Consider the following 27,433-nt stretch of genomic DNA (forward strand, 5'->3'; position numbering starts at 1 on the left):
CCATCTATTCTTTCAGACATTTGCAGATCTCCGCCTTATTAGGGCATTACCTGTTGTCATTGAAGGTATCTTTTGTGTATCGAAGGAGTATCCGGCCTCATACTGAGAGAAGATATATATTATCTGAGCATGGACTGACGTAGAATGTTCTACTTACTTACTTACTTTGGATATTTAACGAGCGCTTTCCGACTGATGCGTATTTCGCACACGGGTCAGGCCATTTAATGTGTTTCCGAAAGGGGCGAAAGTGGTCTGTGCAACCCAAGAGGGAGCTTTAGGGGTTGCTTATATAGAATTGGGGAATTTTGAGATTTGGAATAGATGCCGATGGTGTTGGGGAGGAGAACTAAAGGAATGTTCTAGGGACACGCGCCACAAATACTGCGCAGGAAGATGTCGGCAAGGCAGTAGACCGAACCAAATCCAAGTGCATCAGAATCAGATTGTAGTGTAACGCAGTTGATGTTACATTGTGTTATTATGCGCCAGTCAGACTTTACACCGGCCGTGTTGACATGTACTCACATATCTTTGACACATTCAGCCTTACTTCCGAGGTGAGCAATACTACAGCGCCTGACACCCGAGAGCGTCGCGGCACAGACAGCATACACGGGACTGCCTCCCGACACAACACCACACAGCGAGGACGCACTGTTTTGAACCTGTGTACACCACATAGTGTGACACATGTCAAACATTTGGTTCACTTTCTCTCTAACAGCATGGGGTAAAATTATGCAATGTGAATAAACGTCTTGGTAAGGTAAATTATAGCACATCCGCACAACCATCTCCACCTGTCACCAGTACCTCAGCACGCTCACACCATTTCAACTTGGCAAGTCAAACCATGTGAACCACAATGAGTCACGACGCTTTAACATTCAAGTACTAGTATTTGAGTATAAATATGAACATGGGGAAATTCATGAAATAAATGAACTCATACAACTTTCACCCAAAAATACTAAAATAGGCAAAACCTGCCTCAAAAACGATAGGTGAAAAATGTACTTTGAAAAGGCATGTAATAGAGGCAGCATAAAAGCCATTATACATTGTATATTTACTATCTGCACGTTTTTAGTCAAATATACTACACACCTCCATTTATTCTTGGGAAACTGCAAATTTGACACTACTAAATATTTATTGTATGGTATTAAAACCGATGTCGACATCAACAACAAATATTCACATGTAATACTATCATACAACACAAGGCTTGTCAGTACTCACATTGCACGTATCAGCTGTATACGCGTAACAACAGTAAAGGGCGTCGGTATTCTCCTCGCGTCATGAGACCATGGGAAGAATTATCGGGGGATGAAGTAACATTTAACAAAAGCTGTGACACGTTGGAGAAGATGAAGTATGCGGAGTGCGTGTTTTATCAGCAGCACGATTACCGTGGACTGTCCATGGTTCACTGCCCCAGACGAAGGTCGCTACCCAAACCGGTCAAAGTTTCCATCAATAGAGAACGAAGCCGGCGCCACCCATTGAGCTTGACACAAATCCCCTATGCCTGCTGTGCCCGCCCCAGCCCCCACCCCCTCCCCCGTGTTTACACTGCTCACCATTCTATACGCACACTTCACGCTACAGTGATTTTCAATGAAGACATCGTATTCAGTTTTCAAAGAGGGAGGGGAGCCGCCGTATTGTCTTGATAACAGTTAACAGGTGTGAGTAACACCTTGGATAAGGCCGATGTGTATCACGTAGGAACCTAATGTTTGCGTAAAAAACTTACCCCTTGGCTGACATTAACCTTGTCACTTGTCAAATTGTTCTGCAAGATTATAATGTTGTACTTTGCGCCCACTTAGCTTCCTCTTGCCTTCACGTATCATTCCAGTATGTGTTTATAAGCAACGTGTATAAATAATATTAATGCACGTTTTACAATTTCGCTTTGATATCCTGAATGAATGTTTTTCTCCAACCCACTAGGTTTGATATATTCATTGATGCAACAACTGATTTTTCTCTATTATTTTCGTTGACCCAAGGTTTTATACGCATTTATTATCAGAAGGCGTAAGATTCACACACTGCCTGGTACTACCATTGCATTCATAATATACCTGTTTAATAAACACCTGAACGTCACTCGACATGATGAGGACGGAACCATGAACAACATATCGTAGATTAATAATGCAAGCACTGACAGGACGTGAAACGCTGATGTATGCAACCGGAGCACCATCTTGTGAAACATGACACACATACACACACTGATGCGCCGAGGAGAAATATGTCTTCCCGGTTACTATGGCAACATTTCAGATACGACCGATAATCATATTTTAGGAAGTGTTGTGTCTCTACTGTATGGGTTTCTTTTCCACCCAAACATTGATTTTCTGAGTGATAACTATTGACAAATTAGAGTGGGGGAGGGAGGAGGGGGAGCAAGCTGTGATTAAACGACACGTAAACAAAGCACCAGAACCCCATCGATGTAATTTTACGTTGTTATACTTGAAAATATTTCTGGAATCGACGAATCATTTCCAAACGGTAAGTTGTGGATATAGGTCTACGATCGTCCTTTTGTTTCTCAGTTGGATTGCCTGTAGCACTTGAAACAATGAGCATCCTTCAGGTCGGCACAGCATGTATATCACCAGCGGACCAGCTCTGCTACAACAATACCCTCGTTGTACATGTTGTCTTTGTATAGACCAGCCATCTTGCCGAGCAGTCGGAGGGAGCTAACGGTTGTATCTCGCTTTTAAGTGCTGCCCCAATCGATATCCAAGACGTTAGTTGATGGTCATTTTGACGAAACGAATATAAAAGAAAAAATGGCAAGATGACTGAGTAATACCTTACCTTTCCCACGGAGAAGAGTACTTAGTTTGCATCTAAACATTTCCCTCTATCCAGGCATCTTTAGTAATCCCCACTCCGTGTTTTCAATACGAGGCAATGCTTGAAGCATACACCAGCTTCCGGTTTCCATGTAGAAGGAGTCAATAGGCAGCCTGTGCACATGGCGGAGGCGCTACACGTATGGGGCGGTAGGGCCGTACTCACAATTGTACCGCTCACTAAAATTTCATATTATCTCACAAATCCAGTGTATGTTGGGAAGGTTTTTTGCAGATGTGTTATCAAAGCCGGATTAATGTATGTATTCACTGATAATTCAGAGACGCGCAAAGTGATGCGAGATCTCGTCTAGTTATACAAATCTGTATTTTAATGTATTTGTATTATCGCAATGGCTGACAGGGATAGATGCGCCTGACAAGGCAACCAGTCATCGGATATTCATGTTGACAACGGGAGGAAAGGTAACTATATGTTACCACTAACTACTTCCAGTTGCCTTGTACTGGCAGGCCGACACAGAGTGTCAACATGTACTTGAATGTTGAAGTGAATGTTGTATCGGCTATTGATATGCAGACCTACGTGTTGTCTCTCTTTACATTCCGTGAATGACCTATCATACATACCCACCCGAAATATCTAGAATGTTTTATGCTGTACAATGCGTGACACTTAGATAAAACTCCTCTTTTCGACATGTCACTAAACTTCTATGGATATGCTTTGAAACTACGCGGAACCAAACTTCAATCAATACGCCGAATGGCATCTTGCAATTAGTATTTGTGGACAAATAAATAGCATTTCTGTTAATGTGGTACAATATTTTGCATTTCCAGATATTCCGACTTACGCATGCCCAATCGACGAATTTGAGGCACATGCCTATCTCAGACGTCAGACACCTTCACATACATACTTATATCATATCTTGAATTTTATTACTCGACAGCAGTTTATCATGGTGAGTATATACACTGAGGCAACATATGCATGGTACATGACAGGCACAGCCTACATTACAGCATATGTGACATAGGCAAAACGAGAGGAAGAGTGTGAGTGAGTGAGTTGTATTTAACGCCGCTTTTAACAGTATTCGAGTTATATCACGGCGTGTCAGCTTAATGTGTGAGGAAAGCCCGAGGTGATGCAGGTCTCGGGCGTTTACCACTTCGGCACGGGTATGGTGCTGACAAACCTAGAAACATAATCAGGGCGAACCGGGATTCGAACCCACAATCATTGGTTTCTGGCGTGCCCAAGGGACGCAACTCTGCACAGCGAATCGCGGCGCCTTAGACGACTGGGCCACCCCGTGCCCCCGCAGAGAGGAAGATGTGACTGACAGCAGCAACACAGGTATACACTGAGTATGACACGACGTCGATGCAATTCAAATCCTGGTGTCTCCAACCAACACATATAGACCGGGTGATCGGCAGTACAGTAGTCGCCCGGTATAGTTGCACGCTGTTCAGCACGTCACGTGTTTCATGAATTCCACTTGCACTTAATTTCCACAGCGTCGAACACATGATTATATTGAAAAAGAAAGCGAAGGGATAATTGGAGAAATATACATAAATTGAGGCAGTACGAAGTCTACATACATTGAGGCTGTACGAAGTCTACATACATTGAGGCAGCACGAAGTACATTCGGCAGCAGCTATTCCAGAACATAAAATTTTGTATTCTCGAATGTGTCACGCTAGTAATCTCTAATTTCTTATTTGGTTGTACGTAGATCGATACCATGCACTTACACTGGTATTTCATATTGATAAGTGATAAATGATAAAAGGTTGTGGGTGCCTTTTATTTTGTGTTTGTGACCGTGATACTTAGGCTATCATGACAAAAATATCGCATTAAAAAACAACTGAACGCAATATATGTGTTATACCCAATCTGTGCAACTGCCCATTGCGTGCTCTGGGCGGGCCGTTTGCCCAATGGGTTCAATCGGTAATACAGCTTACCCAATGCATGCAACGGACATAGACGTGTGTGAGTTTTAAAATCTTATTCACAGAATCCAAAAGGACAAAGTTATTTTATAAGGATCTATTCACCGAGTTATTTTACAAAAACCTGTTCACTGAATTGTTTTCCCACACGGATGCTTCAACATTATCCTTAAATTACGATTTATATGGTTTCTTAACTACTGTAAAACACAAATAAAATACGGCTCGAAAATAATACGTCTGACCAAATGGAGACTTTAATGCGCACCAAATAAACGTTATCAACCGTTATTATTTATTTTTAAATCACTAAACTGTGATCTTCCCTGAACTATATCGACTCCCAGAACTGTGTGTCCTGCTCACAAGCATGTGTTGGGTTGTATAATTGACACGCAGTACTTTGTTTTGATAGCAATTTACCTGAATGAAACAAGGCATCCTGTTAAAAGGTGATCATTGTATTGCGTTTAGTTACAATTAGTTTCTCCATCTTAGAGAGGTGTTTTGATAACGTAAACAAGTTCACCTTTCATCTAAATGCACTGTTTCCCTTTGATCATCACCGAAGCATTATTAAAGGGTTTGTGACAACTAGTTATGTTTTGTCTTATCTTTACAAACATTCTGATGGTATATTATTTTCAAAAGGTTAAACTAATACAATTGCGGCACAAATAGTTTTATCTTTGATATGAAAAACATTACGTTAATTATATCTACTCAAATTGAGAGAGTGTGTTAAAACCATATGATGATGCTTGTTAAAATTATCATTACCGTTTAAGTATACGTATAAGTTCTGGCCAATAAAATGTTATTTCTCACCAAGGAAACATTAGTAGAGTTAATCAGACACGCACACACTGAAACTCTCCATGGTGGTGAGAAGACGCACAAGAAACCGTTAGTCAAGTATGCCAATATCCCCAGAAGCTTGATATCCTGTGTAAAATGTGACAATACCAATTTCAGTTGCTTGCTTTGGGCAGAACAATTACCTGCCCATTGCATGAAATGAGCAAGCTGGTTGCCCATATTGTGAAATATTTGGAGATTTGTTTTTACTCACAACTGTTGCCTATTGCACGCAATGAGCAGATAATTGCTTGCACATTGCCTGCATTGGGCAAACTGTATTGCCAACAGCACGCATTGGGCAAACGGCCTCTCCACTGCACGCAATGGGCAGTTGCACAGATTGGGTGTAACATATGGAAACGAACATGTAGAAATAGAATCTGAAAGAGCAACCATCTAGCCATATTTGCTATGCCACTTTAAACCATATGAGTGTGATTAATCCTGTCCTGCAAACAGGGTATACCACACCTGTCACGAAGTAAAACGTCACTGACGTATTCACAAGATTATAGGCAAGGTCACGAATGTTTCAATGATTCTATCAATACTTCACGAGAATATCTTCGAATATCAAGATAATATTTCAAGGGTGATATTGATACCAATAATGATTCACGACTGAGATACAAATCAATACAAGTAACAGATCAATACAAATACTCTTATTAGAAGTTATATTGCCACCTTAAAATATGTTCAGTCAGAAATGGGGAAGAAATATCTTTGGTGCACTCAATCCAGATTTACGAAAGATAAAATTATTATTGCCAAAGATTAAAGCCCCCAGAGCGTCGCCCGGTAACCACCATTTCCCTACACAAGTTGGTTTTGCTGAAATGAAAAGGATGCCTTAGGAAGATCAAACGAAGCTGAATTATGAGAGCCATGCCGTTCCAATTTCTTCTGATCGAAATCAAAGCATCTGAAGCATACACGAATACACCCACAGCATGAAAAGCCGTTTTCAGATTGGAGACCCTTTCCTAACTACATTTATTACCTCTTCTGTTCTGTCATTTCATGAGCGTTGAGCTGTAGTTACACATAGTTTTGCCTCCATTGTTCCAGCATATCTATAATGTCTACCTGTACATCTGAATACACACTGTGTGTATGATGTCTATCTGTACATCTGAATACACACTGTGTGTATGATGTCTATCTGTACATCTGAATACACACTGTGTGTATGATGTCTATCTGTACATCTGAATACACACTGTGTATGATGTCTATCTGTACATCTGAATACACACTGTGTGTATGATGTCTATCTGTACATCTGAATACATACTGTGTGTATGATGTCTATCTGTACATCTAAATACTCATTGCGTGTATGATGTCTATCTGTACATCTGAATACACACTGTGTGTATGATGTCTATCTGTACATCTGAATACACACTGTGTGTACGATGTCTATCTGTATATCTGAATACACACTGTGTGGATGATGTCTATCTGTATATCTGAATACACACTGTGTGTACGATGTCTATCTGTATATCTGATTACACACTGTGTGTATGATGTCTATCTCTGTGCCTGAATACACACTGTGTGTATGATGTCTATCTGTACATCTGAATACACACTGTGTGTATGATGACTATCTGTACATCTGAATACACACTGTGTGTACGATGTCTATCTGTACATCTGAATACACACTGTGTGTATGATGTCTATCTGTACATCTGAATACACACTGTGTGTACGATGTCTATCTGTACATCTGAATACACACTGTGTGTATGATGTCTATCTGTACATCTGAATACACACTGTGTGTATGATGTCTATCTGTACATCTGAATACACACTGTGTGTACGATGTCTATCTGTACATCTGAATACACACTGCGTGTATGATGTCTATCTGTACATCTGAATACACACTGTGTGTATGATGTCTATCTCTGTGCCTGAATACACACTGTGTGTATGATGTCTATCTCTGTGCCTGAATACACACTGTGTGTACGATGTCTATCTCTATGCCTGAATACACACTGTGTGTACGATGTCTATCTCTGTGCCTGAATACACACTGTGTGTACGATGTCTATCTCTGTGCCTGAATACACACTGCGTGTATGATGTCTATCTCTGTGCCTGAATACACACTGTGTGTATGATGTCTATCTCTGTGCCTGAATACACACTGTGTGTACGATGTCTATCTCTGTGCCTGAATACACACTGCGTGTATGATGTCTATCTCTGTGCCTGAATATACACTGCGTGTATGATGTCTATCTCTGTGCCTGAATATACACTGCATGTATGCTGTCCGTCTGCCTATCTGAATACACACTGCATGTATGATGTATATCTGTATACTAGTATCGGAGTCACAACTGTTTGTTTCATGTATTTCTACATGTAGTCACATTTTGATCCTGCTAATGATGGAATCCAGAGCTAAATAAAGACATCACAAAGAAATGTTTTGTTGTGCTTAAAGCCACGATTATCACCTTTTGTATTGAAGCTTTCGGTTCAAATCGTCTACCCAACGTACTTCACATAATCTTGGATATTGTCTTTGGAATACCCGATCCGAATAAACTGTCTTTTCTTTTCCAGATCTTACTGAGAACCCCTGATACTGAGACAGAAACTTTATGGGTTTACTTGAATATCCGACGACGTTTGGTACGACTAATTCCCCTGTGGTGGATTTTAAATTAGATTACAAAGCAATCAGCATCAGCTAAACCGAAACCTGACACAAAATGACACTGTGGAGGATGACAGTTATCTCCCTTAGAATTAATGACCAACAACGTTGCGTGCTGTGTTCGGGTGCGAGTAACATTCCTGCCTATCGCCGTCGTCACAAGACGGATGGAGTTATCTCGCTTCGGTAATGAAATAAATGGTCTGCGTATGTTAAGGAAAGTTGGTTCCAGCATTATTCAAGTCCCAATCACTGTCAGGATCGTAAATAAGCGGCTTGTATGAGAGTAGAGGCAACATATTATGGGAGCTTCGAGGGATCCTCCTTGACCACACGAGTAGTGGTTATTATAGAGCCAGTGTGAGGCAGCTGATCGATAACGTATCAAGTAGTCAACATTGTACACCAAGGAAGACGGGGCTGGAGACTGCAGGCACCATGGGTCAAAGTAGCAAGGAGGAGGGGCCATATTTGTCAACATCGCTGAAGAAGTTAAAGGTCATGTTTGGAACAGGATATCCTCATTATCAATCCAATCTCGAACCAATCTATAATGCTTGTTTGGGGCTAATATGATAGGAGGTGCGGTAAGGGAGACCTGGTCAACAACATCTGAGACTAAAGGATTTGATCAGGCACGGAAAGCAGGCTCTCGACCAGCAATGCTTTCAGAGGTGTTGTTGATATGCAGTGAATTCATTATAGAGTGTCATATGTTTGAAAGCCATCAACAAGAACAGTTCCATAATGATTATTGAATCTGTAACTGGCATGAATGTATGCTATCCACAATATCCTGCAATGGCCTGCAAAGCATTGTGATGCAATTTCATTGCAGCGTTATCAACAATATAGATATCGCTTGATCTCACCCAAGCGATATCTCCTGTTGGTGCCAGTTTGGGATGATACATATTTGTAGCAAGCAACTTAAATAAACACGCCTTTAGAGAGAGAGAGAGAGAGAGAGAGAGAGAGAGAGAGAGAGAGAGAGAGAGAGAGAGAGAGAGAGAGAGAGAGTATCATTCTTGGAGAGAATCTTTTTATGTTTCATGTCCTTCAACATGTTTAGCCTCATCTCCCAGCGACGTGTTGTCGGTGACACGGTATTTTATGATGAACCAGCTCCCTACAGTCATGTTTATCTGGTAAATAGCATGTACTAGCTGTGTGTGCACAGGGGCTGATAAGAGGGCAGGGTACGTGTCCTATTGCCTTTGGTGTAAACCGACACAGTTCTGTACAATATACATCAGATGTGATAACAAGCGCTTCCTAGCAACTGAACATTGCTCGGAATGAGAGAGTGATTCACATGAACACATGACGCTGTGCGATCAATATCCTGCTGTGGGTTGTACGCTAACAATAGAATTTATATTGTCAATATTTTTGCATGACGCATATACGGTGACATCTGTGTTGATGTTGAGAATCCAGTGCATCAAAATGCCTCAAAAATAACCATCACCTTAACTGCGAACTGACACTTCTTTGGCTAGCCTTTGTAATGGCATGGTCTGAGTGTTATATTAATGTGTTGAACTGCTGTGTTGTTGCCGAATTGTAATGTATTGTTCTCCTTATTCGTGCAGGTGGTATCGACTAAACAATCATCACAGCAATCGATGATACCATGAAGGCGACACGAGAACCTCACTGAATAATGTAAGCACATACTGCGGTAGTATTGTATCACTTAAGTTTGCATTATGCTGTGTGAAGGAACAGGACGGTTTGTGTTCTTTCAGTGCATTATAGTAACGGTATACGTGTAGACACATTGTGATTAGGGTCACACATCTATTATTTAGCTTTGAATAGTGTTTATTTAAAATGGGGGGGTTTCTTGTTCGGTACCTGAATATATTGCATGAAATATACATATATCATAATGCAAGAAATATCTCAATACTCCATAACTACTGTGCCTTGCTGTTTCTACATGTGGGCGTACTGAACTGAAATCAATTTACCTATGGACAGGTAAAAATGTTAATGTTGCGATGTACATGTCTGCCATCGGTGCCTAGAAACACCGAGAAGTCACATCTTACAACACAGCCCGGGAAACCATTACTACGATCCTTGTAGTTTAGTGTAACATACAAGTATTTTCTTTCGATCAACCATGATGGCGAATATATGAACCTGCAAGCCATCATATTAAAATATGTGTATGTGCATTTATATGTTGAGTCGCAACACTATTGCATATGTCACAGGGCAAACTACACCTTCAAATGCGACCTCCATTTGTGTACAGCAATACAGCACGCACCTGCACCATTTCCACAAGGCGTTCTAGATACCATGCTAGATAACCGTGCCCACCATAGGCGACATCTGTGCGATGTGCCTGACAGCAGTCCTCCATTACTGTGGCATTGTGTCGATTCATGACCAATACTGATTTACTTTTAAATGCACTAAACATCCTAAACCGTGCACACAAAGTGATACAAATATAGATACTTTACCTGTTGAAATGCGATGTGAAGTCGGTCAAAGGTGTGAGTGATGTTGTGAATCAGGGATTCCAGCATGCTAAATCCAGTAATAACAGACGAACACAATAGCTGGCAGATGTTAGGTAGCTAAACACTTCGGTCCATGATGACTGTTAGTTGGCGAGGCGCAGGGACCAGTGACACAAGCGGCCGTTAACACGTGTTGCCGTCGAGTGTTAGCACAACCTAAAGTGCAGCCCTTCTCTGGATTAGCCTCCTAAACTGTAGCCACCGAGCAAAAAATCGTTGCAATTTGTCGCTGATTGTGACTATGTAATTTGGTTCTGGCGTTGAACAGAATGAGATGTAAGTTTCGTTTCACTCCCAGAACAAGCGTAAATGAAATATCCCCATTAAACCATTCGATTATCTGTGCAACCAACTGCGAGCGTTATAGTCGAGTGTGCGGACGGAGAGACGAGATGAAACACATCCAGCGTCTTGTGCACTGTGACAATCACGTCCAACGACAGATCACCTACATACATCCGATTGTTGTTTTCCAACTTGTTGGGGATTCAAGTGTGCCCCTCTGACCTAAATGAATCAATTAACGTTTGTTGTAAGCAAACATTTTAATGGTATATTAGCACGGGATTTCCTCGCTGTTCAAACATACGTTTTGCTATAATCCATAAACCATTGCTGTCGCATCATCCACGCTCTGCCATCAACTTGGAAAAATCAATACAGATTCCAGTCCAATTTTCCACGGCCTGAAAACGGGTTGAGCAAAAACTACTCTCCGGGGAGATTAAAGAGAAGTTTGAAAGTATTTAGATTAAAATCCGCCGAATACAATGAGGCGGATTCCTTGAATGCTGATGAGACCGGGGCTTATGCGGACACATGACACGTCACCATGGTCATGGTACAGGGGTGCGTCATGTGAGGAAGATCTCTTATGACGTCACAAGAAGTTCGTTCTATTGAATTCTTCCATAAATTACTATTTTTTTTTATTTTGTTCAAGTTAGTAAGCGCGACGTCACACGAGTGCACATCAGCGTTGTTCTATGTACGTTCTTGTATGTCAGCAAGTTGAAGCAGTCAAAGAACAGTGCTCACCAGGAATAACCATCACAAAAGGCTGGTCCTATTAACAGGTATACTAATGCAGTATTTGCAACAACAGTCCCACTGGTCAACGGTTACAGTTGAAAATAAAAGTGAGGCAGTGTCCGTTTGAAATAAGAGTTGTTTTCGTCAACACATACAACACGAAACAAGAGAGGAAACGCCAAGATCCTTCCTTTTCCGAATATTGATTTGTCCAGAAATTGAAAAAAAACGGATCCTTTATCACAGCGAATACGTGTACACGAAGCACCAAAGGGCACCGTGCTATTTTTACCACGGACCTACGGCTGTTTGCCAGCTATCTTGTCCACGGTGTCGCAAACATTCCGTCTCAGTTTTAGTAGCGAAACCCTGACAACTGCCAATAATACCGTTATCGCTTAAACCACCTGTGTAATGAATGTTTCACATAAACCCCTGATGCTGAGACACCAATCAGACAAGTGCCTTCACGTTCTCACAACAGCCAACAAACAATCGTCAGCATCATATATTTATCAACATCAGATACTTATTTGTGATTCCTTTGCTTGTGGGTTTTAATACAAGATTCGACTTGATTGTTTGTCGGCTCACTACCTTTGCGGTTAGCTTTTAAAAAAACCTGTATTTTTCGGGCTTTCCTCCCACATCTATCTGACACGCCGTGGTTAAACTGGAAAACTATTTAACTTATTAACAATGTGTCGATCCTTGAGTCAGTCAAGAATTTTGTTGATGTGTCAGGCATGAGGACCCAATGGTGATGACGGTTACTTACTTGACGTCTACAGGCTAACGACACATGGCACACTTTACTTGACTTCTTACAGGTTCATTGACGTCACAACACTCCGCGATCCTTTACTATGATTACACATTGAGTGTCAAAAAACGGACACTGACAGCTTGAATGTTGATGTATTTCTGATCAAAGGAAATATAATTTTAGATTAACATGCATGCTGCAATGGAATGAGTTTTAAGGATTCCGATAACTGAACTTGTCTGCGTCCCATGGGAATCGCTATGCATGTATTATATCCACTCTCACATCTTAATGTACAGGAAATTTTGCGGTCTGTAAACCCCTTAATACTTACCTCTCACCTTAATGTCTTACTAAGCACCCCAACCCCTACATGATGTAACATAACGATATGTCCTGGTTGCCATGCGGTATTGTATGTATATATGTGCACATGAGGTAACATAACGGTATGTTATGGTTGCCATGAGGTATTGTATGTATATATGTGCACATGATGTAACGTAATGGTATGTCTTGGTTGCCATGCGGTATTGTATGTATATATGTGCACATGAGGTAACGTGATGGTATGTCCTGGTTGCCATGCGGTATTGTATGTATATATGTGCACATGATGTAACGTAATGGTATGTCCTGGTTGCCATGCGGTATTGTATGTATATATGTGCACATGAGGTAACGTAATGGTATGTCCTGGTTGCCATGCGGTATTCTAAAGATATATGCACATGATGTAACATAATGGTATGTCTTGGTTGCCATGCGGTATTGTATGTATATATGTGCACATGATGTAACGTAATGGTATGTCCTGGTTGCCATGCGGTATTATGCACAAAATATGATGTCATGATATGTACTGGTTGCCATGCGGTATGATGCACATGGTGTAGCGTCATGATATGCCCTGGTTGCCATGCGGCATCATGTACATGATGTAACGTCATGATATGTCCTGGTTGCCATGGAGTATATTATACATGGTGTAACATCATGATATATCCCGGTTGCCATGCGGCATCATACACATGATGTAACGTCATGATATGTCCAAGTTGCCATGCGGCATCATGCACATGATGTAACGTCATGATATGTCCAAGTTGCCATGCGGCATCATGCACATGACGTAACGTCATGATATGTCCTGGTTGCCATGGAGTATATTATACATGGTGTAACATCATGATATATCCCGATTGCCATGCGGCATCATACACATGATGTAAAGTCATGATATGTCTTGGATGCCATGCGATATTAGGAACATGGTGTAAGATCATGATATGTCCCGGCTGCTGTATTGAACACTATATCTAACATGGTGTAACATCATGATATGTCCTGGTTGCCATACGGTATTAGGTACATGGTGTAACATCATGATATGTCCTGGTTGTCATGCGGTATTAGGTACATGGTGTAACATCATGATATGTCCTGGTTGCCGTACGGTATTAGGTACATGGTGTAACATCATGATATGTCCTGGTTGCCATACGGTATATAGGTACATGGTGTAACATCATGATATGTCCTGGTTGCCATACGGTATTAGGTATATGGTGTAACATAATGATATGTCCTTGTTGCCATACAGTATTAGGTATATGGTGTAACATCATAATTTGTCCTCGTAGCCATGTGGTATAAAGTACATGGTGTAACATCATGATATGTCCTGGATGTCATTCGGTATTATCTACATGGTGTAAGATCATGATATGTCCCGGCTGCTGTATTGAACACTACATCTAACATGGTGTAACATCATGATATGTCCTGGTTGTCATACGCTATTAGGTATATGGTGTAACATCATGATATGTCTTGGTTGCCATACGGTATTAGGTATACGGTGTAACATCATGATATGTCCTGGTTGCCATACGGTAGTAGGTACATGGTGTAACATCATGATATGTTCTGGTTGTCATACGGTATTAGGTACATGGTGTAACATCATGATATGTCCTGGTTGCCATGCGGTATATAGGTACATGGTGTAATATCATGATATCTCCCGGCCGCTGTATTGAACACTATATCTAACATGGTGTAACATCATGATATGTCCTGGTTGCCATACGGTTATAGGTACATGGTGTAACATCATGATATGTCCTGGTTGCCATGTGGTATTAGGTACATGGTGTAACAGCATGATATGTCCTGGTTGCCGTACGGTATTAGGTACATGGTGTAACATCATGATATGTCCTGGTTGCCGTACGGTATTAGGTATACGGTGTAACATCATGATATGTCCTGGTTGCCATGTGGTATTAGGTACATGGTGTAACAGCATGATATCTCCTGGTTGCCATGTGGTATTAGGTATATTGTGTAACATTATGATATGTCCTGGTTGCCATACGGTATTAGGTATATGGTGTAACTTCATGATATGTCCTGGTTGCCATGCGGTATTAGGTGCATGGTGTAACATAATGTAACATATGATAACATGATAGTGCTGTACTGGAGCAGGGTCATATATGGTTCATTGTGAAACAGCATGGTACTTTTCCCATATGGTACATGCTGTAAAGTCTTGCCATATACTGGTTTGATGTCGTATATGGTTTATGCTGCAACGCCATAATATTTTGTAATTAATGCCGAGGTAATTATATATCCTTGCATTGTCCCTGTGAAGTGTTCTGCGTGTGACGCAGCCATACTTTCATGTGTAGATTTTAGTGCTGGCGTCCTGGTCCTAACAACGTAAATTTAAGGTTTTGTACATTAACTTGCGTTGAAAAAATCCAAACTAAACACTGGATACTAAAATGACGGTAATCGTTATGATACATGTATTAGATAGCGCTTGTTCCAGGCGGTAGAAAACAGTTTCAAATACATGTCATCACTGCTATGTGGATATGCCGTCGGAACATCCAGAGAGTCATTATCCCACAGAACCCATGTGTGATAAGTGCCATCCATTTATCTCATGCTGAACAGATAGGAAACCCTTGCGGATAGTTCGCAGAGAGTTGCCAGAATAACAAAATCTTTGCGACAGATTGTCTGTTCTATGCTATGTTGTATTTGGTAATAGTAGTGTTCGTTAAGCAAGGGCCATCGTGGCGACTGTTTGACACACGGAACCGCCTCAGGCGGCGCTACATCTGTCAGCGCAATGCTGTCACGTTGAGGCGAAACAAAAGTTTACCCTGTCATGTTTATAAAAATATCATTTCTTCAGCAACACTTACGCCTTTTATGATAGGTAAAAGTTCCAATGAATTGTTTCTGAATATTCAAAATATTCAAATTTAATTATACTGACATGGATTTTTGGAGTTTCTAAAACTAGTACTGATTCGTGTAACACCCCCTCATACAGAGTATGATGCTGCATATTCTGTTGTAAATGGCTGCACCGAGAGCGAGCGCTATGTTCTTAGTTCTATATGAAATAGGTCCCTAGTCGAGATGCAGTTTAATGTATGTGATAAAGTCCTATACACACGGTGTCTTTCTGGGGGAACTTGCAATTGTGTCACTCGTGACGTGACGCGGTTTCTGACCAATTCCATCAGTTGAATGAATTGAAGTTATTTCTCGTCAATGGGTGGGGATAGGCAATGAGAAAGCTTTAGAGCGTTCACACAATACAGAAACCCCGCCGCTGCCTTGTCGGCTGTGTACGTCATGCACGTCTGTATTGCACTGAGTTGAAGGGTCCATGTGTTATATATGTGCCATGTGACACCTCGTTGCACACCAATTGCTGCACCCCGCGGGGTTTTTATCTCATGGGTTACGTCATAGCGTGGGTTAAGGTTCCTACACATGCCCTCCTGCATACATAGTATATACGCACGTAACTCATCACAGAAACAGTTATGAATGATTCGTGTCGTTCTTGCTCATATGAGACACCTATTTCTGACACCAGCTTCCCTTTGAGTGTTACTGCTTTATACATATGTATAACCATAAATATTCTCAAACGTGTGTCATAGCGGCCGATTCATGAGAACCATTATCTGAATGAACATTTAATTCCAAGGGCTAATTACCCTGTAGCCTCGAATCACTTAATTGCCATTACTTATAAGATTCCACCTTGTTAACCCCCTTCACCGTTGTTTTGTACATTTACTGTCAGCCGATCTGAAGGAGTTGTGTAATTATGTCACTTCACATCAATTACTGTTGACATAGACGAAGGTCTCAACCTTGCATACAGAGAAAACATCATTACAGGAAGAATCAACATAACTACTGGCTACTCTGTACTTTGAAATATGATAAATGATTCAAATGCAAATGTGTGTTCGATCTTTGTAAAGATACTGATATAAAAGATTAAGTCTGAGCAGTTGATGTAGACAAGAATATTTCCTATGTAATAATGGTTTAATTGCCACTGTTGCCTCACTGCGTCCCTCCTTTTGACACCACACAATCTGCTATGTGCTTTCATGAAACCGTGACGCACAGGTGCTTGCCGCCACACGATTGTATTGTCAATGGCTGAAGGTAGAGCAAATTAAATGACTGTCTCCGCTGATTCACGTTCCTTTATCACGTGATATACCTTGACCTAGGATCAGGTAGACCCTGCGCGTTAAGTAAGTTCCAATCCTTACAATGGCCGGTTTCCTTCACCGTCATTTATATGATAATCCTGCGTTATAATTTCTAAGTAACTACAGTGCACGACCGAAACATTGCTACAGAATTACAATTTCATTCAATCTTGGAAATTAAAAAATGATTTATTCATGACTAGTTGAGTGACGCGCAAGGGGATTGGTTCAACTGGAACACGGTGGCGTGATGATTGTACTATAATGGTAACACTGGTGGGACAGCAAGCCTCACATATCTAAAGGCGGGTTTGAATACATGTAAAGAGATTGACGGAGTTAAAAAAAAAAGCCTGTCGACTATTTCTAGGAGTAAAAAAGAATGCAACCCTTATTGCTATGAGAGGTGATATGGGATGGGGCTCTGTGAAGGTCACACAACTTACTGAATGTTTTTGGTTATATTTTAGACTATATAATATGCCTCATTCGCGTATCCCCTATGTTGTTCACAAATGGTCTTCTAAGAAATGACGACTCCTGGGATAAAAGATTTCTTAAGGTCATTTTAATGTGGACTTCTTATTGAGATCGGGTTTGACTATGAAACAATGCATCGCTCATGTTAGAAATGTTCTCACTTCTGATGATAACGATAAATGGCTTGCCGCTGTATGGGATGACAGAAATAAACCAAACGGGAACAAATTACGAACTTATAAATGTTTTCCTGATGTCGATTTTTATGTCAAGAATGTAAAGTTCAAGGATCACAGAAGGATTTTAGCCTCTTTTAGATGGGTTTATCTATCACTGCATATTGAAACCGGCCGATACTCCGAGCCTCCCACACCTTTGTCTCAAAGAATATGTATATATTATATTTACTCTAATGAACACGATGCTCCCCCCATTTATATTGAAGATAAATGTCATTTCTTAATCGAATGTAACTTTTATGATGATTTACGTTTTGATCCTTCACAAGAAGCTTTTGCTATTAACAGAGTTTTTTATATTTAGGCAGCTCAGACAAATTGATTGATATTATGCAAGTAAAACACCACTCTCAAGTAAAACACCACTTTTATTTTTATTAGTATTGTATATTTATTTATTTATTTATTTATTTATTTATTTATTTATTTATTTATTTATTTATTTATTTATTTATTTATTTATTTATTTATTTATTTATTTATTTATTTATTTATTTATTTATTTCACTATGGATACACTTGCATTTCAATGTGTCTCATAAGCCTAATAAGGCTGGATGTACAAGCTTTTGTTTTTGAACTAATATTATGCCAAATGTTTTTTACCATGACGGCTTGTGCGTGTGACACAAAAATCCCCCCCCCCTCTCTCTCTCTCTCTCTCAATACAAATGGATCAACGTTGTTTGCTATGTTAAATCCTCTGTAAATGTCATCTTTAATTCGAAGGTATGTCCAAATATGGTCAGTAGGACTATACAGGAATGTATGTGTGAAGAAGACACACGTCGATACAACAGCACACAACAGCCAGTATAACCCCCTCGTCGTTACAACATCACTCAGTATCAATGATAACCCCTCGTCGTTACAACATCACTCAGTATCAATGATAACCCCTCGTCGTTACAACATCACTCAGTATCAATGAAAACCCCTCGTCGTTACAACATCAGTCAGTGTCAATGAAAACCCCTCGTCGTTACAACATCACTCAGTATCAATGAAAACCCCTCGTCGTTACAACATCACTCAGTATCAATGATAACCCCTCGTCGTTACAACATCACTCAGTATCAATGAAAACCCCTCGTCGTTACAACAGCACTCAGTGTCAATGAAAACCCCTCGTCGTTACAACATCACTCAGTATCAATGATAACCCCTCGTCGTTACAACATCACTCAGTATCAATGAAAACCCCTCGTCGTTACAACAGCACTCAGTGTCAATGAAAACCCCTCGTCGTTACAACAGCACTCAGTATCAATGAAAACCCCTCGTCGTTACAACATCACTCAGTATCAATGAAAACCCCTCGTCGTTACAACATCACTCAGTATCAATGAAAACCCCTCGTCGTTACAACATCACTCAGTATCAATGAAAACCCCTCGTCGTTACAACATCACTCAGTATCAATGAAAACCCCTCGTCGTTACAACAGCACTCAGTATCAATGAAAACCCCTCGTCGTTACAACAGCACTCAGTATCAATGAAAACCCCTCGTCGTTACAACATCACTCAGTATCAATGAAAACCCCTCGTCGTTACAACATCACTCAGTATCAATGAAAACCCCTCGTCGTTACAACATCACTCAGTGTCAATGAAAACCCCTCGTCGTTACAACATCACTCAGTGTCAATGATAACCCCTCATTATTACAACAGCACTCAGTATAAATGATAACCCTCAATATTACAACAGCACTCAGTGTCAATGATAACCCCTCGTCGTTACAACAGCACTCAGTATCAATGAAAACCCCTCGTCATTACAACAGCACTCAGTGTCAATGATAACCCCTCATCGTTACAACATCACTCAGTGTCAATGATAACCCCTCATTATTACAACAGCACTCAGTATAAATGATAACCCTCAATATTACAACAGCACTCAGTGTCAATGATAACCCCTCATTATTACAACAGCACTCAGTATAAATGATAACCCTCAATATTACAACATCACTCAGTGTCAATGATAACCCCTCATTATTACAACAGCACTCAGTATAAATGATAACCCTCAATATTACAACATCACTCAGTGTCAATGATAACCCCTCATCATTACAACAGCACTCAGTATAAATGATAACCCTCAATATTACAACATCACTCAGTGTCAAATATAACCCCTCATCATTACAACAGCACACAGTATAAATGATAACCCTCAATATTACAACAGCAATCAGTGTCAATGATAACCCCTCATCATTACAACAACATCAAGCACAAATGATATCCCCTCGTTGTTTCAACAACACCAATTACCAATGATATCCCCTCGTCGTTACAACAGCATCAAGCACAAATGATATCCCCTCGTCGTTTCAACAACGCCAATTACCAATGATATCCCCTCGTCGTTTCAACAACACCAATTACCAATGATATCCCCTCGTCGTTACAATAACACCAATTACCAATGATATCCCCTCGTCGTTACAACAGCATCAAGCACAAATGATACTCCCTTCGTCGTTAGAAAGCTGGTCCAGCGGTTTTGAAGTTTGTAAAATTAATCGAAAGTAAATTAGGAAGAAATGCTCTTGGTAAAGTTAAGTGTGTCTGTGGCGGAGAGCAGTGAGGCTAAAGCAGTGTACCAATCTGCTTGTTAATATCATAGGATTAGACTGAATAAAACGTCCCCGATCTGATAATCTCAATTCAATTTGCATCGACTTTTACCGGCAATTCTCGGCAGGCTTTAAACATTGCCGCATCGGTCGTACTTTACTTTAATACCGTCACTCGCAATTCAGTAATGGTGTCGAGGCTAGAGAAACCTACAAAATACCAGGAGCTGAGAACAAGCTGAAAGTATTTAGCAGTCCTCTGCAGTTTTCTGTGGCTGTAGAAGATTGAGTGCACAACTCTCACACACGGACGGACGGACACACACACACTCAACCACGCACACACACACACACACACACACACACACACACACACACACACACACACACACACACACACACACACACACACACACACACACACACACACACACAGACACACACAGAGTGTATATATATATCACTATATATATATCACTATCCATAGCCAATCCTTGTTATTTAATTTGTCTCTTGAACAAAGCACGTTCCCATCATAATGGAAGGTAGCTAATGTAATGCCTTTGTACAAAAAGGGAGATCAATCCAACCCTTCCAACTACATGCCTATTTCACTGTTATCTTGTCATGGGAAATTTTTTGAAAGACTTATTTTTAAAAGAATGTATAATTACTTTCTGGAGAATAAACTACTTTCCAAATATCAATCGGGATTAATGCCAAACAATTGTACTACATATCAATTAATTGAAATTTACCATCACATTTGTAATTCGCTTGATGATCATAAAATATTTTTGTATGATATTCTGTGATGTTTCTAAGGCATTCGACAGGTAGTTATCTGTCATCCCGTTGCCAAAGAGTATTTATTAATGGTAGTTTATCAAGTAAAAAAATCACCAAAGCAGGGGTACCACAGGGCTCTGTACTGGGTCCGTTCCTATTTCTAGTTTAAATAAATGATATTACTGATCAGCTTCAAAATATTACTAGGTTATTCGCCGACGATACACGTATAGGAACTTCATCTACTGACATGGTCGTAATTGAAGACAGACTAAATCAAGACCTTCTCTCTCTCCACGAGTGGGCAAGTACATGGCTTGTAAACTTTAATCCAACCAAGACAAAATACATGTAAGTCACAAACAGGTACAGGATTATCCAACTATTTGCTATGCTAACAGTGCCATTGAACATGTAGAAACCCACAAACATCTGGGGGTCACGTTTTTTCAAGATACGAAATGGACTGTACATTTTTCAATTATTGCTAGGTCAACAGCGAAAATGGTTTCGGCTATGCGTAAACTTAAATATAAATTAAATAGATATAATCTGTCAAAATCTATCGGACATTTATAAGACCTATTCTGGAATACTCACCAGAAGTATGGGACAGCTGTTCTGCTTCTAACGAAAATAAACTTTAATTAATACAACTTGACGCTGCCAGAATTGTGACAGGTTTTACCAAATTTGCCTCGAGAGAAAGTATATATTTCGAAACCTGGCTGGCTACCACTAAAAGAGAGACGAAAAATTAAAAAAAACTTACGACAGTGCACAAAATAATGATAAATGAATGTCCCACATATCTAAATGGTTTGTTACCCCACAATAGATCAGCTGCTTCAAATTATAACATACGTAACAAACAGAACATGACTGTACATTTTGCCAGAACAAGTACGTTTCAGAAATCATTTATAATAGACTCTTTAAAACAACGGAATTAATAAAATAAAAATATTGAAAATATTATCTCTATAGCTGAATTAGAAACAAAAATTTATCCAAATGTTATTAAATCTCCATATTATTTCAGTGTTGGAAAGCGTCAAATTGATATTATCCACACAAGACTTAGATGTAGATGTAGCAATCTAAATGATGATTTATTTAGGGTTAATTTGTCAGACACTATTTCTTCCCCATGCGAAAATGCTTTTCACTATTTTCTTGAATGTAAAAAAATATTCTTTAATAAGACAATCTTTGTTTATCAACATTAGAAATATAGGGACTCAGCCAAATTTAGAAAAAAAAAATTAGTGGTAACAAAAATCTTTCCGAAGAACAAAATAACTTAATTTTTAAATATGTCCATCAATTTATTGTAGAAACAAACAAATTTTGAATTGTATCTTAATATAACAAGAATTATCACAAGAATTATATTTCACGAGCTACTTTCAAATTATCTTGATTTTACATGTGACTTGCACATATAATATATACATGGTTGTTTCAACACCAAAATTCTTAGTTATATTTATATAATTCATTTTGTTCTTTTTTTTATTAGTTTGGGTATTCGTTATAACTTTGATTTTGATGTAAAACAATAGCATTCCATGTAACTATCACAGCTTAGTTACATTCTATATTGCCCGCCCTTCACATAAATTTTAAATGTCTATTAGTTTATTAACTACATTGTTATTTTATAAATATATCATGTACTCATTGTATACCAAAAAATTCATCATATGTATATATGTATATGTATGTGTGAGTGTATGTAGGTATATGTGTGTTTGTGTGTAATACTGTACATATATGAGTATGTGTGTGTTATTATATTTTCTAAGTACTTGTAATTCCTATGCACTGTACACTTATTCTGCACTATCATTACTCACATACCACAATGTAATGAAATGTATATAGGAGAAGGCCTCGTAAGTGTGTCACTTTCCGCAATAAAATATGTTTAAATCACACACACACACACACACACACACACACACACACACACACACACACACACACACACACACACACACACACACACACACACACACACACACACACACACACACACACACACACTACCCATCTCTTTCTACTACCCCCTTCACACAAACACAATCACACAAACTAAAACACACATGCACACACACCTTTTAATGGCAGGTGTGAACTCTGCCTTGCAGGTATTCGGTTTCAATTACCCAGGTACTTCCACACTTATCGATCAATGAGAATGATAACATTCTGCCTCTGAATCAATGTAATCTCACTGTAGCTCGTGCTCAAGTGCCAAAAGCGTTATATTCTTGCAGACGACAATGGAGCCGTTTCCCGCCATTTTGTCCAGTCCGGCATCTTGGTTCGCGATACAGTTGCCAGCGCATTCGTTGAGGCTGCGTGACGCTTCTGCGATCTTCAAGACCTACAAATCCCATTTGCATCACGAATTCAATTATTCGGCGCGAGGTTTGGCGTGAACCTATCGTGCTTGATCCGCAGATGCCCCACACCATCCTAGCTACAGCTCCTTTTCAGGCCACGTTTGGTGCGTCAAATCGATCGGTACTGCAGGCTGCTTTAAGGAGGATCTTGATTTCGAGAATACGTCATAAAACAAAACGCGCTGCGTGAATAGACTACCAGACATACACAGAATAAAGGCCGGGAATTACCAGCAAGAGTACACCACAAGGCATACACAGGCTGTAGATCGCGGCTTACCAGCAAGAATACACTACCACACATACACATGCTGTAGACCTTGCCTTACCAGCAAGAATACACTACCAGACATATACCGGCTGTAGACCGTGCCTTACCTGCAAGAATACACCACCAGACATACACAGGATGTAGACGGCGCCTTACCAGCAAGAATACACTATCAGACATGCACAGGCTGTAGAGAGTGCCTTATCAGCAAGAATACACTACCAAACATACACAGGCTGTAGAGAGTGCCTTACCAGCAAGAATACGCTAATAGACATACACAGGCTCTAGACTGTGCCTTACCGGCAAGAATACACCAGCAGACATACACATGCTGTAGACCGCGGTTAACAAGCAAGCATACACTACCAGACATACACAGACTGCAGACCGTGCTTTACCAGCAAGAATACACTACTAGAATTACACAGGCTGTAGACTGTGCCTTACCAGCAAGAATACACTACCAGACATACACAGGTTGTAGACCGTGCCTTACAAACAAGAATACACTACCAAACATACACAGGCTGTAGACCGTGCCTTTCCAGCAAGAATACACCACCAGACATACACAGGCTGTAGACCCCGGCTTACCAGCAAGAATACACTATGAGACATACACAAGCTGTAGACCGTGCCTTACCAGCAAGAATATACTACCAGACATACACAGGCTGTAGAGAGTGCCTTACCAGCAAAAAACACTACGAGACATACACAGGATGTAGACCGCGGTTAACAAGCAAGAATACACCACCAGACACACACAGCCTGCAGACCGTGCCTTACCAGCAAGAATACACTACCAGACATCGAAGGCTGTAGCTTGTGCCTTTCCATCAAGAATACACCACCAGACATACACAGGCTGTAGACCCCGGCTTACCTGCAAGAACACACTACAAGACATACACAGGCTGTAGACCGCGGCTTTCCATCAAGAATAAACTACCAATCATACACCGGCTGTCGACCGTGCCTTACCAGCAAGAATACGCTAATAGACATACACAGGCTGTAGACTGTGCCTTACCAGCAAGAATACACTACCACACATACACAGGCTGTAGACCGCGACTTACCAGCAAGAATTAACTACCAGACATACACAGGCCGTCGACCGTGCCTTACCAGCAAGGATACGCTAATAGACATACACAGGCTCTAGACTGTGCCTTACCAGCGAGAATACACTACCAGACATACACAGGCTGTAGACCGCGGCTTACCAACAGGAATACACCACCAGACATACAAAGGCTGTAGACCGGGCCTTAATAGCAACAAAACACTACCAGACATACAGAGGCTGTAGACTGCGGCTTACAAACAGGAATGCACCACCAGACATACACAGGCTGTACACCATGCCTTACTATAAAAAAAACACTACCAGACATACACAGGCTGTAGACCGTGCCTTATAAGGAATAATACACTACCAGACATATAGAACCTATAGACCGTGCCTTACCAGCAATAAAACACTACCAGACATACACAGGCTGTAGAACGTGCCTTAACAGCACGAATACACTACCAGACATACACAGGCTGTAGACCATGCCTTACAAGCAAGAATACACTACCAGACATACACAGGCTGTAGACCGTGCCTTACCAGCAGGAATACACAACCAGACATACACAGGCTGTAGACCACAGCCTACAAAAAAAGAATACACGACCAGACATACCGAGGAAGTCAACGGGCCATAACAGCAAGAATACACTATCAGACCTACACATGTGTAGATCATACCTTACCAGGAACAATACGCTAATAGACATACACAGGCTCTAGACTGTGCCTTACCAGCAAGAATACACTACCAGACATACACGGATGTAGACCGCGCCTTACCAGCAAGGATACACTACCAGACATATACACAGGCTGTAGACCGCGGCTTACCAGCAAGAATACACTACCAGATATACACAGGCTATAGACCGCGCCTTACCAGGGAAATACACTACCAGACATACATGGATGTAGACCGCGGCTTACCAGCAAGAATACACTACCAGACATACACGGATGTAGACCATGCCTTACAAGCAAGAATACACTACCAGACATACACGGATGTAGACCATGCCTTACCAGCAAGAATACACTACCAGACATACACGGATGTAGACCATGCCTTACAAGCAAGAATACACTTCCAGTTATACACAGGCTGTAGACCGCCGCTTACCAGCAAAAATACACTACCAGACATATACACAGGATGTAGACCATGCCTTACCAGCAAGAATACACAAACAGACATACACTGGCTGTAGACCATGCCTTATCAGCAAAAATACACTCCCAGACATACACGGATGTAGACCGCGCCTTACCAGCAAGGATACACTACCAGACATATACACAGGCTGTTGACCGTGCCTTACCAGCAAGCATAGACTAACGGACACAAAGAGAATGTTGATCTGTGCTTACCAGCATCAACAGAAAACTGAAAGTACACTAACTGTAGACCTGTGCTCATCGGCATGAACAGACTACCAGACAGACACATCAATTGACTCTTTCTTCAAATCCATCCCTTGATGATTGTTACCACGTGTTGTTGGAAGTGAATTGTAACATACACCATACAATTTACAGAAGAGATGCCATGTCACAAGTGCAATAAATCTGTGTCCTTCATTGTGGATCTGTCAGAAACAATTGTTTTAATCCAGAATGAAATCCGCTTGCCAAGTATCGCGTCACATTATGAGGGAAACTCATCCTACCTCGGTATAATGAATACGCAGAAAGCTCCTGTCATCAAGCAGTATCATTAACGAACAGTGATCTCTAAAACATATTATTATTGACAGAAGTAATTAATGATCAATTGATCCCGAAAATGCTGCCGCATACATATTTTAGCAAATACATTCCTTTTAGAAAATCAATTAGTAATACATTATTGCCTTGGCGTGCTATCTTTGACGGGACAAATGATTTATAGGGTAGGTGTACAAATGTTGTCAATTCCCCTTCGAAATAAACCCTTCTCAGCGTCCATTACACTTGGTGGATCTCCAGCAATCTTCGCTTTTTGTCACTTACGTGCAGAGAATTTCTTATCGGTCGACATTGTCAACATTCTGACTTTTGATTCCGGGGAAATAGCAAATACCTTTAAATAGGCTGGGGGTTCTGGAGACCAGGGACGGGTATATCCATGCATGGGTCATTCGTGAACGTCCTGGAGACCAGGGACGGGTATATCCATGCATGGGTCATTCGTGAACGTCCTGGAGACCAGGGACGGGTATATCCATTTATGGGTCATTCGTGAACGTCCTGGAGACCAGGGACGGGTATATCCATGCATGGGTCATTCGTGAACGTCCTGGAGACCAGGGACGGGTATATCCA

General features: G+C 40.6%; 1 protein-coding gene across 10 annotated transcripts in view; it reads right to left on the reverse strand.

The window, feature by feature from the left end:
• The window catches only part of LOC139470726 (uncharacterized), a 76,368-nt gene that overhangs the window by 28,658 nt on the left and 20,277 nt on the right, over positions 1-27,433 (reverse strand). Inside the window, exon 1 of one of the 10 annotated variants that reach the window (XM_071252999.1) lies at positions 10,859-11,344. The exons of 2 other annotated variants lie outside the window; for them this stretch is intronic. Coding sequence is in view for 3 of the 8 variants with exons in the window: in XM_071252992.1 (XP_071109093.1) it covers positions 10,859-10,924 (66 nt within the window). In the remaining 5 variants the exon portion in view is untranslated. Of the gene's footprint in view, positions 1-1,245; positions 1,477-2,848; positions 2,972-10,858; positions 11,345-27,433 lie in introns of those variants that run through there. 7 more of the 10 variants (XM_071252992.1, XM_071252998.1, XM_071252994.1 and 4 more) reach the window with 7 other exon arrangements.

Source organism: Haliotis cracherodii, unplaced genomic scaffold, assembly GCF_022045235.1.
Source record: "Haliotis cracherodii isolate W230 unplaced genomic scaffold, xgHalCrac1.p SCAF_21, whole genome shotgun sequence".
Taxonomy (NCBI): domain Eukaryota; kingdom Metazoa; phylum Mollusca; class Gastropoda; order Lepetellida; family Haliotidae; genus Haliotis; species Haliotis cracherodii.